The sequence below is a fragment of the Salmo salar genome, chromosome ssa01, assembly GCF_905237065.1.
Source record: "Salmo salar chromosome ssa01, Ssal_v3.1, whole genome shotgun sequence".
NCBI lineage: Eukaryota > Metazoa > Chordata > Actinopteri > Salmoniformes > Salmonidae > Salmo > Salmo salar.
In genome coordinates this window covers 161,916,347-161,936,009 of record NC_059442.1, presented here as the reverse complement: position 1 = coordinate 161,936,009, position 19,663 = coordinate 161,916,347, and the positions used below count along the sequence as shown (strand labels likewise).

The 19,663-nt window shown below is 40.9% G+C and overlaps 1 protein-coding gene across 1 annotated transcript in view; it reads left to right on the top strand.

Annotated features, from left to right (window-relative positions):
• prrc1 (proline-rich coiled-coil 1) overlaps positions 1-19,433 on the top strand; it is a 46,081-nt gene extending 26,648 nt beyond the window's left edge. The window contains exons 5-9 of the mRNA XM_014143911.2: positions 4,121-4,223; positions 9,993-10,156; positions 12,366-12,469; positions 16,583-16,685; positions 17,358-19,433. Coding sequence (XP_013999386.2) covers positions 4,121-4,223; positions 9,993-10,156; positions 12,366-12,469; positions 16,583-16,685; positions 17,358-17,567 — 684 coding nt within the window. The 3' untranslated portion in view covers positions 17,568-19,433. The remainder of the gene's footprint in view (positions 1-4,120; positions 4,224-9,992; positions 10,157-12,365; positions 12,470-16,582; positions 16,686-17,357) is intronic.
• The last annotated feature ends 230 nt before the right edge of the window (positions 19,434-19,663 follow it).

Here is a 19,663-nt window from a genome sequence, read left to right as displayed (position 1 = left end):
TCTGGGTCAAGATTCGTTTTTTTCAAGAGGCTTTATTACTGCCACTTTTAGTGAGCTTGGTACATATCCGGTGGATAGAGAGCCGTTTATTATGTTCAACATAGGAGGGCCAAGCACAGGAAGCAGCTCTTTCAGTAGTTTAGTTGGAATAGGGTCCAGTATGCAGCTTGAGGGTTTGGAGGCCATGATTATTTTCATCATTGTGTCAAGACATATAGTACTAAAACACTTTAGTATCTCCCTTGATCCTAGGTCCTGGCAGAGTTGTGTAGACTCGGGACAATGGAGCTTTGGAGGAATACCCAGATTTAAAGAGGAGTCCGTAATTTGCTTTCTAATGATCATGATCTTTTCCTCAAAGAAGTTCATAAATGTATTACTGCTGAAGTGAAAGCCATCCTCCATTTGCGAAGGCTGCTTTTTAGTTAGCTTTGCGATAGTATCAAAAATAAATTTAGGATTGTTCTTATTTTCCTCAATTAAGTTGGAAAAATAGGATGATCGAGCAGCAGTGAGGGCTCTTCGATACTGCACGGTACTGTCTTTCCAAGCTAGTCGGAAGACTTCCAGTTTGGTGTGGCGCCATTTCCGTTACAATTTTCTGGAAGCTTGCTTCAGAGCTCGTGTATTTTCTGTATACCAGGGAGCTAGTTTCTTATGACAGATGTTTTTAATTTTTAGGGGTGCAACTGCATCTAGGGTATTGCGCAAGGTTAAATTGAGTTCCTCGGTTAGGTGGTTAACTGATTTTTGTCCTCTGACGAGTCTGGAAGGGCATCAAGGAATCTTTGGGTTGTCTGAGAATTTATAGCACGACTTTTAATGCTCCTTGGTTGGGGTCTGAGCAGATTATTTGTTGCAATTGCAAACGTAATAAAATGGTGGTCCGATAATCCAGGATTATGAGGAAAAACATTTAGATCCACAACATTTATTCCATGGGACAAAACTAGGTCCAGAGTATGACTGTGGCAGTGAGTAGGTCCAGAGACATGTTGGACAAAACCCACTGAGTCGATGATGGCTCCGAAAGCCTTTTGGAGTGGGTCTGTGGACTTTTCCATGTGAATCTTAAAGTCACCAAAAATTAGATTATTATCTGCTATGACTACAAGATCCGATAGGAATTCAGGGAACTCAGTGAGGAACACTGCATATGGCCCAGGAGGCCTGTAAACAGTAGCAATAAAAAGTGAGTGAGTAGGCTGCATAGATTTCATGACTAGAAGCTCAAAAGACGAAAACGTCATTGTTTTTTTTTTTGTAAATTGAAATTTGCTATCGTAAATGTTAGCAACACCTCCGCCTTTGCGGGATGCGCGGGGGGTATGGTCACTAGTGTAACCAGGGGGTGAGGCCTCATTTAACACAGTAAATTCATCAGGCTTAAGCCATGTTTCAGTCAGGCCAATCACATCAAGATTATGATCAGTCCTTCAAACCGAATTCTGATGTGCACTTTGAACATGTTAGAATAACTGTCCACGTTTACTTTTCCTCAGCCAACAAGATGAGTAACGAACAGCAAAATCACTAGCCTATGTCAATCTACTATCCCCCATAGTAGAAAGGTTTCCCTATTCTATTGGTCAGCTTGTCAATATATAAATAGCCTATTCCAAACAGCCTCTGGGACAGTTGTGGGAAGATGGATCCCAAAGTCATCCAACCAGTAGGCCTAGGCTCCATATTGCTTTTTTTAAAGCAATGAGTCCTGATGCAACAGATCAGAATGTTTAGCTTAATCTTGATTACTTTATCCTCACATTATGAGGCAGTAGGCTACGTGCGAATGTTCGTTCCGTAATGCAATTAGCGGAAAAACACTTGTTGAAAGGGCACTACACATGCGAGCTGTTTCATGTGACAGAGATGAAAATATCTATTAGAAATTTAGAGAGGAGGTTTAATAGGATACTTTGAAGCAAGGTAAGACGAGCCTCATACAGTGCATTCAAAGTATTCAGACCCCTTCACTTTTTCCACATTTTGTTACGTTACAGCCTTATTCTAAATTGGATTAAATAGTTTTTATTCCCTCATCAGTCTACACACAATACCCCATAATGACAAAGTAAAAACAGGTTTTTAGACATTTTTGCAAATTTATTTTAAAAATTAACACTGAAATAAACATTTTACGTAAGTATTCAGATCCTTTAGTCAGTACTTTGTTGAAGCACCTTTGGCAGTGACTACATCCTTGCGTCTTCTTGGGTATGATGCTACAAGCTTGGCATACCAGTGTTTGGGGAGTTTCTCCCATTCTTCTCTGCAGATCCTCTCAAGCTCTGCACAGCTATTTTCAAGTCTCTCCAGAGATGTTCGATCGGGTTGAAGTCTGGGCTCTGGCTGGGCCACTCAAGGACATTGAGACTTGTCCCGAAGCCACTCCTGCGTTGTCTTGGCTGTGTGCTTAGGGTCGTTGTCCTGTTGCAAGGTGAACCTTCACCCCTGTCTGAGGTCCTGAGCACTCTGGAGCAAGTTTTTGATCCTGACTGATCTCCCAATCCCTGCTGCTGAAAAACATCCCCACAGCATGATGCTGCCACCACCATACTTCACTGTAGGTATGGTATTGGCCAGGTGATGAGCGGTGCCTGGTGAAGCTTGGCATTCAGGCCAAAAAGTTCAGTCTTGGTTTCATCAGACCAGAGAATCTTGTTTCTCATGTTCTGAGAGTCCTTTAGGTGCCTTTTGGCAAACTCCAAGCAGGCTGTCATGTTCCTTACTGAGGAGTGGCTTCCGTCTGGCCACTCTACCATAAAGGCCTGATTTGTGGAGTGCTGCAGAGATGGTTGTCATTCTGGAAGGTTCTCCCATCTCCACAGAGGAACTCCGGAGCTCTGTCAGTGACGAGTTGTTGGTCACCTCCCTGACCAAGGCCCTTCTCCCCTGATTGCTCAGTTTGGCCGGGCGGCCAGCTCTAGGAAGAGTCTTGGTGGTTCCAAACTTTTTCCATTTAAGAATGATTGAGGCAACTGTGTTCAACTGTGCCACATTTTTTGGTACCCTTCCCCAGATCTGTGCCTCGACACAATCATGTCTCGAAGCTCTACCGACAATACCTTTGACCTCATGGGTTGGTTTTTGCTCTGACCGGAACTGTCAACTGTTGGACCTTTTTTTATATAGACAGGTGTGTGTGCCTTTCCAAATCACGTCCTATCTATTGAATTTACCACAAGTGGAAACATCGATGGAAACAGGATGCACCTGAGCTCAAGTTCGAGTCTCATAGCACAGGGTCTGAATACCTATGTAAGTAAGGTATTTCTATTTTTTATTTTGAATAAATTAGCAAAAAATGCTAAACCTTTTTTCGCTTTGTCCGTATGGGGTATTGTGTGCATAGGTTGAGTATTTAAAAAAAAAAAATGTAATCCCTTTTAGAATAAAGCTATAACATAACAAAATGTGTATAAAGTGAAAGGGTCTGAATACTTCAAGAATGCACTGTATTGTACACACACGCCAATTTAATTCCACACAATTTTGCAAATTAACCTGTAGACCGATAAGCATGACCAGTCAAATGTATTTACATCCACTGGTATTTACATCAACGAATAGGCTAAAAAGCATTATCCCGGATAATTGGCCACTGCCAAATTTATCTGCTTTTTTCTATCGGCCAAATGCCCGGCTTTTACCGGCTAACGGAAACCCTGCCATCCAGTCTTGTTTAGGATTACATGCACATTGCGCGCTGGCAGGTAGTCGGGCATGCAGGCACAAACGCTCACAAGCTGTTGGTTCAAAAATTGGAACTGTTCAGGGTTCCCTCAACTTTGTTTTGTCCCGAAACCAACCCTGGTGTACGGACTCATGAGTTAGTGATGGTGTGTTTTTATTCAGTTACATTTTAACGCTTTTGAAACAACTGAGATACAGAGTAAAGTAAAAAAGGTACTTTGAAACAGTCGCTTAGCCTAACTTAATTTCCTTCGAACATTGTACCACCTGTAGAAGTAATGAGCTATGACACTAATTAGCTTGGGTCATTAGCGCATTCATTGTCACACTAATTAACAATGTCTTATTTTTAACCAGTCAGTTAAGGGGATGCAAATGACATCCAGTCTTAGAACATGTCTTAACTCTGTGTGTCAATCCTCAGGGCGTGGCAGGTAACCACATGGTAAAGACGGTCCTGGATAAGACCAAGCACTCAGTGGAATCCATGATCACCACTCTGGACCCGGGCATGGCTCCATACATCAGTAAGTTAACACCAACACCGTTTATCATGAATTTAACAGTGGTGGAACTAGGGTTGGGGTTAATCAATTCAGGAACTGAAATTCCAATTTAGTAAATTGAAAAAAACGGGCTTTTATTTCCCATGACTTCTCAATAAACTGAAAAGGAGAAGCATTTTTTTTTTCTTCTCCCCCCCAAAAAATCACTTCCTGAATTGAGACTTACATTTTAATTGAGCCCAACCCAGTTGAAAACGCACTCTAGCTAGCCAATGCTTACATCAATCCCTTGCTTTGAAATCCAGTACAGGAAGTGTACAAGCGCACACTTTGGGGAGAAGGGTGTGGGATTGGGATGAAGCCAATAGCCGCTTATCCATTATCTCCCTATATCTGCAAGCCAATGGGTGCGTCCCAAGTCACACCCTATTCCTATGGGCCCTGGACAAAAGTAGTGCACTATGTAGGGAATAGGGTGCCATTTGGGATGCAAACAATGTGTGCTGGTGCCAGAATGTTTTTATTTAACCTTTATTTAACTAGTCAAGTCAGTTAACCTCTATGGGCTAGGTGGGACGCTAGCGTGCCACCCGTGGTGCACTCCATCAACAGCAGGTGCATTTCAAGAGCGGCAAATTTGAATCCAAATAAATGTCAAAATTCAAATTTTTCAAACATACAACTATTTTACACCCTTTGAAAGATAAACATCTCCTTAATCTAACCACGTTTTACGATTTCAAAAAGGTTTTACGGCGAAAGCATAAATTTAGAGTATGTTAGGACAGTACATTTACAAGAGTTGTGTGTAATGTTTTGTCAATTCAAAGACAGGGTCACCAAAACCATAAAACCAGCTAAAATGATGCACTAACCTTTTACAATCTCCATCAGATGACACTCCTAGGACATTATGTTAGACAATGCATGCATTTTTAGTTCTATCAAGTTCATATTTATATCCAAAAACAGCGTTTTACTATGGCATTGATGTTGAGGAAATCGTTTCCCTCCAATAACCGGCAGTCAAGTCAGCGTCACAAATTAAATAATTAAAATTAGAAAACATTGGTAAAATATTATATTGTCATTTAAAGAATTATAGATTTACATCTCTTGAACGCAATCAACTTCCCAGATTTAAAAATAACCTTACTGGGAAATCACACTTTGCAATAATCTGAGCACTGCGCCCAGAAAAATACGCGTTGCGATACAGACTAGACGTCATGTTGGGGAGATCTAAAATCGAAAATACTATGTAAATAATCCATTACCTTTGATTCTCTTCATCAGATGTCACTTCCAGGTATCACAGGTCCATAACGAATGTAGTTTTGTTCAAAAAAGCTCATCATTTATGTCCAAAAATCTCCGTCTTGTTAGCACATGATCTAAGCCAGCCGGACTTCTCGTCATGAACGAGGGGAAAAAATATATTTACGTTCGTTCAAACATGTCAAACGTTGTATAGCATAAATCATTAGGGCCTTTTTAACCAGAACATGAATAATATTCAAGGTGGACGAATGCATACTCTTTTATAACGTATTGGAACGAGGGTACCCAACATGAACTCGCGCCAGGTGTCTAATGGGACATCATCGTTCCATGGCTCTTGTTCGGTCAGATCTCCCTCCAGAAGACTCAAAACACTTTGTAAAGGCTGGTGACATCTAGTGGAAGCAATAGGAAGTGCCAAAATATTCCTCAGCCCCTGTGTTTTTCAATGGGATAGGTTTAAAGGTAATACAACACATCAGGTATCCACTTCCTGTCAGAAAATGTCTCAGGGTTTTGCCTGCCAAATGAGTTCTGTTATACTCACAGACACCATTCAAACAGTTTTAGAAACTTTAGAGTGTTTTCTATCCATATATAATAAGTATATGCATATTCTAGTTACTGGGTAGGATTAGTAACCAGATTAAATCGGGTACATTTTTTTTATCCAGACGTGCAAATGCTGCCCCCTAGCCCTAACAGGTTAAGAACCAATTCTTATTTACAATGATATCCTACACCGGCCAAACCCTGATGACGCTGGGCCAATTGTGCACCGCCCTGTGGGACTCCCAATCACTGCCAGGTTAAAATCACAGATAAGCTCAACACGCAATTGCCTCCTCTAAATAAGAACTTGCCGCTGACTTAAGTCTAAACGTTCCTTGCGGGATGTACAGGATAAAATCACTTGTTGAGTCTCTCGATTTTCAAACTCGTCTAGCATGCACTCTCCTTCATGGATATAGCAAATCGATAATGGGTAAGCGACTCGTTTACTCATTGTTTCACTGTTTTAAACTACATTTTCTTTCTTTTGACCTTGTACTACATTAAATAAAAACTAAACTGTTTTTCTTTTAATCCTGGTGCTGTAAACCCAGTGGTGTAAATTACTTAAGTTAAAACACTTTAAAGTACTACTGAATTAGTTTTTGGGGGGTATCTACTTTTACTTTACTACATTCCTAAAGAAAATAATGTACTTTTTACTCGATACATTTTCCCTGACACAGAAAAGTACTTGTTACATTTTGAATACTTAGCAGGACAGGAAAATGGTCCAATTCACGTACTTATCCCTGGTCATCCTGACTACCTCTGATCTGGCTGACTCACTAAACAAACATGCTTCCTTTATAAATGATGTCTGAGTGTTGGTGTGTCCCTGGCTATCTGTGAAATAAATAACTTTCCCTTCTGTTTGCTTTATCTAAGGAATTTGAAATTTTGTATACTTTTACTTTTGATACTTAACTACATTTTTGCAATTACTTTTGATACTTGCATATATTTAAAACCAAATACTTTTAGAATTTTACTCCTAGTAGTCTTTTACTTTAGTAATTTTCTTTTAAGGTATCTTTTACTCTTACAATTGGGTACTTTTTCCACCACTGCTGTAAACCCACTGGGTGTGCAGGCTTTTCTTCCGTTCCAGCTTTAACATTTAACAATGAAACGTTATCGTTTCAGTCAGGTTGTACCCACAGATGTAGCCTATTGAATATTATTATAGATAAAAATGCATCCTTCAATTGCAACATCTGCCTATGCCCACACATCTTATCTCAAGAAAATTGTTTATTTTTAATACCATCAGACACCGTTGGGCATACGCTAACTAATTTCAAAATAGGCCATTATCACTGTCAATCGTGATTTAAAAAAAAACATTTTTCTTCATGTTTTTCCGGTCAAACTGCATGCAAACTATAAGCCTTTCTTATAAGTGTTTTCTGTTTCAATCAAAGCATTTCCTGCGGAGCGTGCTGTTGCATTTTGGCCGCATGAGGAAACAAATATTACTGTTCAACTTCAGATAAGAAATTACTTAGGTGGTGTTTTTGGTTTAACATATTATAGGCCTACTGTGCTACAGTAGGGCCTATATGCTATTATATTTGGGTCTGTTATGTAAAATACAAATTAATCATTAGCCTGTGAGATCTTGCAAGACATTGATTCAGCTTTGATCTAACTTTACTAAACCAGCATCATTGTGAGAAGTGAAAGTCTTCTATTTGTATTAAGTCATGAGTAGGACTATTAGGCAACAGATCTTGAGTTATTTTATGCGTTTTGAGCGCTCTTCTAATCGTGGTGCTGTAAGGACAGCAACGTAACCAAGTGGTCATCGTTCTGGGTTCAACTGTATTCATTTTTTTGTATTTTTTTTATGAACATCAAGGCAGCCGTAGTGAATTTGGATGTGATAAGGTTCATGTGATGGATCAGTTCGTCTGCATATGCAATAGAGGTGTTTCTGTAAGCCAAGCAATCGGACAGTAGGGTACGTCGTACAAGAGTTCCAAGTCCGTAACAAACTGTTTTGAGGACAGCTGTTTGAGCAACCCCTGATAGAGTTTTCGGTCTGTGGCTGTTCTGGTTACGTCTGCACACGCCTGTAGTTATTCATCATTCACTCCACCACCAGAGTGAGAGAAGACTGGGAATAAACCACTATTTACCTCTAGGCTGCTATAGCCTACATATTTATTTAGTTTGTCACTCTATTGTTTTCATGGAATGTTTGTGGTAATTATAATTTATCAAAATACATTTTCCAGAAATACACTATATATACAAAAGTATGTGGACACCCCTTCAAATTAGTAGATTTTGCTATTTCAGTCACACCCATTGCTGAGATGCGTGTAAAATCGAGCACAGTCATGCAATCTCCATAGACAAACATTGGCTGTAAAATGGCCTCACTGAAGAGCTCAGTGACTTAAAAGTCAGTTCGTCAAATTTCTCCTCTGCTAGAGCTTCCACGGTCAACTAAGTGCTGTTATTGTGAAATGGAAACGTTAGGAGCAACAACTCAGGCGCGAAGTAGTAGGCCACACAAGCTCACAGAACGGGACCTGCGAGTGCTGAAGCGTGTAGCACGTAAAAATCGTCTGTCCTCGGTTGCAACACTCACTATCAAGTTCCAAACTGCCTCTGGAAGCAACATCAGCACAATAACTGTTCATTGGGAGCTTCATGAAATGGGTTTCCATGGCCGAGCAGCCGCACACAGGCCTAAGATCACCATGCGTAAAGCCAAGTGTCGGCTGGAGTGGTGTAAATTTTGGCGCCATTGGACTTTTATTTTTCATGGTTCTGGCTAGACCCCTTAGTTCCAGTGAAGGGAAATCTTAACACTAGGCCATACAATGACGTTCTAGATGATTCTGTGCTTCCAGCTTTGTGGCAACAGTTTGGGGAAGGCCCTTTCCTGTTTCAGCATGAAAATGCCCCTGTGCACAAAGCGAGGTCCATACAAAAATGGCTTGTCGATCGGTGTGGAAGAACTTGACTGGCCTGCACACAGCCCTGACCTCAACCCCATCGAACACCTTTGGAATGAATTGGAATGCCAACTGCGAGCCAGGCCTAATCGCCCAACATCAGTGCTCGACCTCACTAATGCTCTTGTGGCTGAATGGAAGCAAATCCACATAGCAATGTTCCAACATCTAGTGGAAAGCCTTCCCTGAAGAGTGGAGGCTGTTATAGTAGCAAATGGGCGACCAACTCCATATTAATGCCCATGATTTTGAAATTAGATGTTCGACAAGCAGGTGGACACATACTTTTGGTCATGTAGTGTATTTTTACCATGCATCTCTGGGTAGTCTCAAATTGAAAAAAAGTGAGGACCTCCCGCTACAGCAGCACTACATCCCTGGTTGTCAGTTAAATCAGGTGGTGTTCATTCTGATGCACCAAAAGCCAAAATCTACACACTGAGTCTCCAGGTTCAGGATTGGATGACCACTGCCTTTAAAATGTACCAGCTCTCTTGTTCTATTGAGATGTCCTGGCAAACAGGCAGCGGTACAATGATCCGGGCAAGTCAACCTTGAGACACAAACAGGCATGATTTAACAATATAGGCTACACACATTGGCATCAGCGACTCAATTGCATTTTCAGCAGTTGAATACAGAGTGATAGAGTTCTCAGTGGAATCTCTGTCAATCTGATGGCAACATTTCTCTGGACTATCAGTGGTTTCAGGGGTATAGGGCTCATAGAATATATATATATATAAAATGAATTAGAATGAATAAAAATAAAAGATTGGGAGGATTGATGTAGAGAAGTGAGTGAGTTTAATGGAGGCAGGACCCAGGCAGGAACTTGTTGTACGGGGTAGGGTTAGGGGGGAAGGTGTTGTGTGGGTTGGTTGGTTGGTTGGTAAATAAAGTCTGGTCCACCAGACTTCACACATATGGGCGGAAGTGTCTGGTAATGAGATTATTCCTGTATTAACTGTGTCTGTGTGTTTTTTAGAGTCGGGCGGGGACTTGGACATCGTGGTGACATCAGACAAAGAGGTGAAGGTGGGGGCAGTGAGAGATGCCTTCCAAGAGGTGTTTGGCATGGCCATGGTGACCGGGGAGGCCGGCCAGTCCAACATCGCCCCGCAGCCCGTTGGCTACGCAGCCGGAGTCAAGGTCAGCTGTCTATCACGTTTCCAATATCTCAGACACTGGTGTGCATTTATGTATTAGTGCTAATGAAGACATATATAAAGCCTTTATAGTTTGTTTAAAGTGTGATCTGGGTATGTATTGCAGTTCTTTATATATATGTATATGTAGACTGTATTTAAAACATACGTTATTGCTCAGGTTTTGGAAATGTAAAAAATTCCCACTTCTGTCACACCTATTTACTGAAGTCATTAGTACTCAAATTCTAGCAACAATGTAGCAAATGTGTTCATGTAGAAAGGATACCCTTAGACTGTGAATGTGCTGCCATGTAATAGGACACCAGTAGTCACTGACAGCAATAAGATTGTATTCAGCTACAACTGGGGTCGGCCATAAAATAAACTTTTTGGTCTACCAGCCATTCTGGCAGGTAGATTTTAAAATCTACCAGCCACTCAGATTTTTTTTTTACCAGCAAAAAATATTTTTCCCAGCTAAAATTAAACCAACAAAACACAAAAAAGGTGAGCATGCTTTGTAATGTTTCTATAAAAATAAATGTATTACTAGTAAGAAGTGATGTGGTATGTTGTAGTAACGTGACTAGTCATGTTTGTGCCTGTGAGATTTGAGTCTCACTAGTAGAAAGTGTTGTCTTCCCTAGCAGTTGAAATTCAAACATGGAAAAACAACCTAGCTTGTGAACAAAACAATGTAAATAGTCAAAGAAACATAAGGACTAAGTCTCTTTTGCTTCAAGTAAATTAGCACTTCTAAAAACGAATCTTTCACTCAGGTGTTCACGTGCGCACGGCCCCCAGCCAGGCGGGGTTGCTGCGTGAGGTGCGATAGGCTATAGGATTCGTAGTTATTTGACTAGGTGAGATCAATTTTACCAGCTATGAAACAAAACAGCAGAAATACTTTGAAAATAGCAGTTACATTTTGGGATATTATTTTTGCGCAAGTTGGCTGTTCCTGCACCAAAAACTCCAGTATTTTTAATTCATAGCTTGTTCTCCATTTAGTTTTTAAATAGGAAGCCTATTTGTTTTCAGCCCTTATTTCAATGACTGATCAACTTGTTTTCTCATGGCTCTCTCTTGTCCCTCTGCAGCAGACATATGGTGAGCAATATGTTTGGTCCATGGAATCACAATGAAATTAGTGTTGAATCACAATATAATTATATCGTGAGGTCCCTTGCAATTCCCAGCCCTAGTGTGTGTTTTAACAAACAGGTAGCCATTGGTCTTAATGGCTATCCTCACACACCTGTTCTCTATGGAAGCAGATGGGGTTTGTGTCCAATTCTATTTAGGCAGCAATGCATCATCCTCTCAGTGAAGGAAACTCCTTAAGAATCAACAAACAGACACAGGGGTACTCTGCTTTACGAACAGTGCCATGTAAAGCACCGCAGACCCAGACTGACAAATGCTGTTATACTGCAGCAACAAGCTTTGTATTGAAAATGCCTTGAGCTCATTCTACTGCATGCGATAAACACTCTGATCAGTGTTAAGTCATCCAGAGAAGTTTTTTGTGTGTATGCGTGTGTTCAAGAGATTGTGTGTGCATTTCCTTTTGATTCTCGATGTCTCACAACAAGAGAGATGTTTGGCAACAGGCTGAATGGTGGCGGGCAACGTGTGTGTGGTCTGACTTGCTCATATCCAGCAATGGGTGTCTTCCACTTGTTGGCGCAAAACCGTTTTGTTACAGCCTAATGCTATGTAAATGCTTGAGTTGAGTAGTGTTATTCACTGCTAATTTTGCACATCTGTCCAGTAACCTCTTTACAAACCGCACAGAGGACTAATTTACTACTGGCTCATTATCTATAGGGCACTAAAAGCCTAGCCAGGTGGAAATCTAGTTTCCTCTGGTTAGGCTTTAAAGATCCTATCACACTATCTTAGACATATAGGCTGTGAGAACCAGCTAGAACCTGTTCTCATTTGTTTTCTTTTTCTAAGGAAGTGGAGCCAATTACCCCATATCTCTCTTTTATAAGCTTTCCTCCCCCTTGGAGGGGTATGCAGCTCTTTGTGTAGATGAAGTATGTAAAATCTTTGAGATCCACTCCGGTATATCCTGAGAATTTCTTTCCTGTATGTCCTGGAAGTTACTCTCCAGGTTGTGAGCTTCCTTGCAGTTGTTCAAATAAAGGTCTTTATTATTGATAAATGAGTTCTGCCTGATTCTGAGGTGTGTGTTTCCACAGGGGGCCCAGGAGCGCATCGACAGCCTGCGGCGGGCAGGCGTCATCCACGAGAAGCAGCCCGTGGTCTCTGTGGAGAACTTCATCGCCGAGCTTTTCCCCGACAAGTAAGCACAGCGGGAGAAAAGACCGCTTAAATCTCAAAACCCCTGTACACACACATTTCACACACATGCATTTCATACACTCACTTTCATACACCCTCATTCACGCACGCATACACACACACACCCTCTCGCACTCACTCATTTCACTGTACACACTCACAGCATTCCACACACACACATCGCCAGCTGCCTCATATGTAAGAACGTGTTCGAATGACCAAATTAGCTTTTTTCTATTTTTAATCTCCCTTGTTACACACTTGTGTAACTCTCTCAAACAGCCTGCTTATCTCCCCTCATATGTACCATTGGGTCCAAAAACCTCATCATAGATAATGAATGCTGTTTTGTAAGCTTTCCCATTATCCCTTTTAAAATGGATTATAATTTTGGAATGGTCTGAAATGAATGTTTACGCCAAGGATTATAGCAATCGATGAGTAGTGAGATGGAAATGATACATTTTTCATGTGTGAATTTTACTATTCTTTCTGTGTGTACCTCCTATTAATTATCTTTACTTTATTAAGCTGTAATCGTTTATTTCTTTCTGAAATGCTGATTCTGACCTCTTCCAAAAGCATTTCATTTGTTTAAAATATCAAAGATTATGTTTAAGATGATAGATTTACAGAAAATGTGTATAATTGAACCTTTATTTTAACAGGGAGTCACATTGAGATAAGACTCTTTTACAAGAGAGCCTTGTATACGTTTAGAAATAAAACACAACAGCCCTACATAATCATTCCAAATAAACACACTATAAAACACAATACACAACATTAAACAGATTTAAGAAATGCAATGGCGTTCTGTAACGTAAGTCTCCAATCAATCATTTTAAATGCCTGAAGGTTCCACACATAAGGGGCAAAACTAAAAGCAGATTTTCCTAATTCTGTGGAGACTAAAGGGATCTCTGGAGTTATCCATCCCTGAGAACGGGTTTGGTAATTTGTACGTCTAAATTGAATCAATGATGTTATGTCCAGAGGAAGTTTCTGCAAGACTGCTTTGTAAGTAAATAAGAGTGCAGCTCTCTTCTTACAGAGGTCCATCCCTCATTTTTGTAAATAAGACAATGAGTCCTAAAACTGTCCCCAGTGATAAAATATATTGCTGAATGGAATACTGAGTCCAATGGTTTCAAAACCGAGGCTGCGGCGTGCATATATAGTCACCATAGTCTATTACAGGGAGCAGCGTTGTTTAAACAGAGGCAGGATTTATTTCTATATAATAAAATAAAAAGTTAAATAATAGATTTCAGCTTCTTTTTAAAGTTTTCAATGTGTGTTTCAAAAGACAATTTATCATCATTCCAGATACCCAAGTACTTAGTGAGAAACTTGCTCCATTTGAAGTGCAAATAAGCAAGTCCTCAGGATCAACATTACGAGAGCTAGGGAACTGAATAAACTTGGTTTTATTTGCAGTTAACAGTAATTTAAGCTCAGTAAGTGGTTTTTTTTTGTGGGGGGGGGGTTTGAGTCAGAATCATGCTGAAGGTCATGAATGGCCTGCTGCACTGAAGAGGCACAGGGATAAATAACTCTTCTGCGTTGAGGTGAATGTTACAGGTGTGAACAGTATTATTCAATGTCATTTATATACAACATGAACCACAATGACGCCAAAGTCGAACAGGGTACCCCTTTAAGGACTAAGAAATGTGGCTTTAACTATCATAACAGCCTGTAGTCTATATAACAAAGTAGTCAGACTGCATTTGACAATTCCGTGGCATATCATATATGGTTACATTATGCTACGTATGTATTGCAATTTTAAAAAATGTTTATCAATCTGGAACTTTTCTAATAATAGATTTTTGAAAATGCATTTTTTTTTGTTTTTATTAGTCTGCATCTATTTGATACAGTACCACAAAATCGCAATTTTAAGATATAGACTATTGCTTTCAGGCCATAATCGGTCAACTGATTGTGACTTCAACACCCATGCTTCCCTTTTCTCTCGCCCCACATTTGGAAAATACTGAGCTAGGGTGTGGTGCACTCTGAGCCTTCTTGAGACTTTTTCAGAAATCAGATAAAACAACCCAATGTCCCCAGAAGGCTCTACTAATCTAGCATACCTCACCTCACCTTGCTACATGTGTCAAAACTCCCATTCCCCCTCAGAAAATCAACTGTGAGACCTGTGCAGTTTAGCTAGACTGCTGATCTCCCCACAAGGCCAGTAATGTGCTTTAGGGCATTAAAACAGATGAGCTCTTCTGACCTCGACCTTGAATGCCTTTACCTTTATCACCAAGTAGCAGAGTGGCTCAATCTCCCAGAGGGCTTCCTCAAATGAACAGAATGTTGCTGGCCAAACCAAGGACCAGAATGTTGCATTCCAAGCCAAGTACCAGAATGTTGCGGGCCAAGCCAAGGATAAAATGGCTGTGTTTACACAGGCAGCCAAATTCAGATATTTTGCCCAATTATTGGCAAAAGAGCTGATCTGATTGGTCTAAAGACCAATTAGTGGGAAAAGATCAGAATTGGGTTGCCTGTGTAAACGCAGCCTTTATAGCTTAGACCAGCTCCCAGTCGTTTTAGACTCCGCTAGGGTCAATGAACCGAATAAGATTGTCATCACAAGGGTAGAATACTATATGGAGGAGCATGGACAGTTAATTAGATCAGGGTTGTGTTCAGGTTGTCAGTCGAGCAGGTGAAGGTGTGGCTGTTAGTTGTATCAGGTATGTTATTGCTAGTCTGGAATATCTTCTCTAGCATCCAGTATTTGGTGCTGCTCACTGCTTTGCTTTATCAGAGGGTTGCAATTGATGGACCATAATATTTAGTTAACGGTTCCCCCTCCCTTCCCTGCTACTTCCTGTCAACCTAAATCCAAAAGTGTGATTTGCTCATTGTCTGCTTATTGCTTAGTTTCACTCTTGTCATAATCTGTCTTGCCTGCATTGTGATGCATACGCCATACTTAAAGGTGCAATGTGCAGAAATTGCTCTACCATTTCCTGGTTGCAAGAATTCTAATAGTTTGTCTAATTTCAGTTTGTGACACAACAAGTAAGTGTAGTGTAGATTATCATTGTGCCATCTAAACCTCTGTGAAATATATTTTCCAGTATTTTTTTCAACTGTTTGAAGCTGGTGTAAAAGATGCAAAAACTTCACTTAAGAACAAAGTATAGAAATAATACACATACAGACTTGCTTTCAATGAGAATGACAGATCTACACTCAGTTTATTAGGTACATCGCCCCGTTCACACAAATGGTTTGTTCCTACAGACACTAAGTCGCGTGGCCGTGGCTTGCTATATAAAGCAGGCTGACAGGCATCCAGTTACTGTTCCATTGAACGTTAGGTCACTCGTTTTGCCTATTCTAAGTGACTGAGCGTGGTGTGATCGTCTGCTTGGCGCGCCGGTTCCAGTATCTCAGAAACGGCCGGCCTCCTGGGCTTTTCACGCATGACAGTGTCTAGCGTTTACCGAGAATGGTTCAACAAACAACATCCAGTCAGCAGCAGTCTTGTGGTTGAAAACAGCTCGTTGATGAGAGGTTGAAGGAGAAAAGCAAGAATCGTGCAAACTTACAGGCGGGCCACATTCGGGCAAATAATGGCACAGTACAACTGGTGTAGAACGGCATCTCGGAACGCACAACATGTCGGTCTTTGTCACGGATGTGCTATTGCAGCAGAAGACCACACCCGGTTTTCTGTTTCATCAGAAAAACAAGAAGCGTCTCCAGTGGGCACGCAATCACCGACACTGGACAATTGAGGTGTGGGAAAAACATTGCCTGGTCAGACGAATCCCGGGTTCCTGTTGTGTCGTGCTGATGGCAGTGTCAGGATTTGGCGTAAGCAGCATGAGTTCATGGCCCCATCTTGCCTGGTGTCAATGGTACATGCTGCTGGCAGTGGTGTAATTGTGTGTGGAATGTTCTCCTGGTACACGATAGGTCCCTTGATACCATTTGAGCAACGTTTTCATGCCCTGACGAATTCAGGCTGTTCTGGAGGCAAAGGGGGTTCCGACCCAGTACTAGATGGGTGTACCTAATAAACTGTTGCCCAAAAAGTTGCATATTGCAGCTTTAACAGTGCTGTTATTCTGTGGCGTTCCAGATGGTTTGACATTGGCTGTCTAATCCTGGAGGATCCCGGAGCTGGCATTCACATTGAGACCTTCACTCAGGCTACGCCACTGGCCTTGGAGCACGTCCAGCAGGTAGGAGCTCACAGCTGCCACTACTGCACCCTCATGTTAACAGTACAGTTTGCCCCACAACACAATGACGCTCAATTAATTACATGTATTTACCGTATCTCTTAATGTGGTTGCATGTGTTATCAATGTTAGATTGCTGTTAGAACTCAATGTTAGCACATACCATACACTTGTGTCTATTGAAAAAGTCAAATGGAACTTTGGGGGGAGTTTTAGTCTTTCCCTCTGGATGAAAAGACATCAGTGTAATGACCCATTGTACCATAAGTGTCCCTTTTCAAATTCGACCTGTCAAAGCTGTAGCGTGGTGTTGTATTGAAATAGAATTTCATCATGTCAACTTAATTGCCTTGATTTAAAACTCTGTGAAAATGAGTATTTCGGTCAATGCTGTGTCACTGGTGAAATTGGAACATTGCTTCAAAGTAAAAGCGTGAAAGGGTTTGAAGGCAAATTGCTTTCCGAATTGTTATAATTTAAGCAGTCTCTAAACATGAAATATTAAATAATGTTTATTTATTAAATGTGAATTGAGTTGAGTGTAAATTGTTGTTAGTCTACAGAATATGGACTAGACACTGTAAGGAGAGTGGTTGTATGAACAGGTGTTGGTGAAATTAATGCATGTAAATGTCAAGTGATAGGAACACTATCTTTCACCTGTCCCCAAAGGCCCAGTCCCTGACCCCGCCGGACTACAGCCTTCGCTGGTCGGGCCTACTAGTGACAGTGGGCGAGGTGCTGGAGCGCAACATACCCAATGTGTCGCGCACGGACTGGCACCAGGCCTTCACGGGCATGTCCCGCCGCCAGATGATCCAGAGCACCGCCAAGGCCCTGGCGGGCATGTACAAGCAGCAGCTTCCACCCAGGACAATGTGAGGTGGCACCATATCCCCCAGCCACCACGTCTTTAAACTGACAACTAGTGGGAGGGAGAACCAGAGGAGGGAAGAGGGGGTTGGGCAGAAGTGGCAGCCGTTTCACAAAATGGGATTCTAACTCTGCTTCTAGCTGTCCGTCCTGATTGGGCAAAAAGCCAAATGCAATTTTCACGTTATGTTTTATTATTTGTGTGTAGCAAGGTTTTATGGGTTGAAACATTCCCACGTGCCAACTGGATGGAGAGAACGACGGAAATGGATTGTTTCTTCAAAAACAGGAAATCATAATTTATTTCTAAATCAACTTTTTTTCCCCAGCTTAGGCCCAGAAAGAAATGCCATTTTAGAGATATCGTAGCACACTAGCTCATTAAAGTAATGATTGATTATTTGAATTTTGTCGATTGTCCCCCTTTTATTGAGAAAGTATTATTTGTGGTCCTTGATGGTAAATATCTGAGATCTAGTTAACTTAGTTTGTTGTTCAACAAATTGTATTGAAGTCATGTAAATATGCAGAATGCGGTGTTGTATTACTTTTGGATGAACACGCAGGCGTTTTGTAAATGGGGAACGATACAGTGCTTTGTCTCTTTTTAGAGCAGGGGACTAACTCATTTTGCCAGGTCCGGAGTTCATCACTGAAAATTGGTTATATTTCCATTATTGGTCAATTATAATTTCTACACATTTTCGCTTTTGGTATTAGTCATTTTAAAGTGTTGATTTTGTCAGTACAGCTCTTTTGCCAATATTTGGGCAAATATCAGAATTGGGCTGCCTGTATAAACACAGCCATTTACTCAAACCACCTGTGGGCCGGATTGGACCCCTGTATGTTTGACACCCCTGTTTTTAGAGAGTATAGCCAGTGCTAGTTGGTGTATGTCAACCACCAACCTTCCATTTCTTTCTCCCTACCACTTGGGGGGGGAAAAATGTTTTTTTCCGTATGAATTACCTGCAGGCTAAATGCTATCTTGAGATCATTGCATGTAACGTATATTTATGCAAATCTCTCATTGACGTCAACTTGGGATTTACGTAAAAGTCAATTTCACACTTAGCCTATGTAACTCAATGGAGGCTTTGGACTGAATGAGCTGTAATGTGTGCACCAAGATATCAGGGCCTTAAAATCCATTAGTTGTAATGTTTTGTACTTTTTTTGTTGTATGTATACTTGTATTCGTGTGTGTGTGTGTGTGTGTTAATATAACAATTGTTGTCTGTACATTAACGCTACATAGGTTATTACATGTACACATACTTTACATGTTAGTGGAGTCCAATGATTTTCAAATGGAGAAGGGTGAAATTACATTCCTTGATCTACGAATTGGAATGATTCCTTGGAAGGTGTTTCCTGATTGAAAATTACTTGTCTGATTTATTGGAGCTCAGTTTATCGTAAGTCAATTCTTTAGTTTGTCCAACATTACCATTCTGTACTATACTGTGTGAACGCACCCCTTGCAAGAAAAACATTTATTTGTATTTTTTACTCGAGTATTAACAGTAGTGCAACAACAAAACACAAAGCTGTATATGACCTCTGGGGTTTTGTTTGGAAGGCAATCCATTTGTTATTCGTTGCTGCTGTCTGAGGCCGTAGTACATTCTGTTGTCCAAAACATGGAAGTCCCATGGTAGTGGGATGGAACACTACTAGATCAAGAGGTCAGTAAACAACTTTTCTCAGATAGTTATTCAACTATACCAGAGAAATACTAGGACTTTGTCTAAACTCTTTGCTTTTTAACTGGTTTTATGTACAAAACATAGTGATTTTCTGTGTTGGGCTTTTCTTGATTCCTAAATGTGCCTTCATGGGGAGAGTAAATATCACTTTTTTTTCATAATGGTTTGTCTCTGGTTTGCCTGGTTATTTGGCTTCGGTAAGAACTGCCACATAGTCAATGTCACTGTCAATATTTAAGAAACTCACACCACACATACATACACTGGTTGTGAAGGGCAGAGATGTGTGTATGCCTCAGGGTAAGATATAAAGATATTGACAGCAACTCTGCGCTGAATCGGGCTCCAGAGACACAATTAACCTACGGATCGATGCACCATCGCTGGATTCGC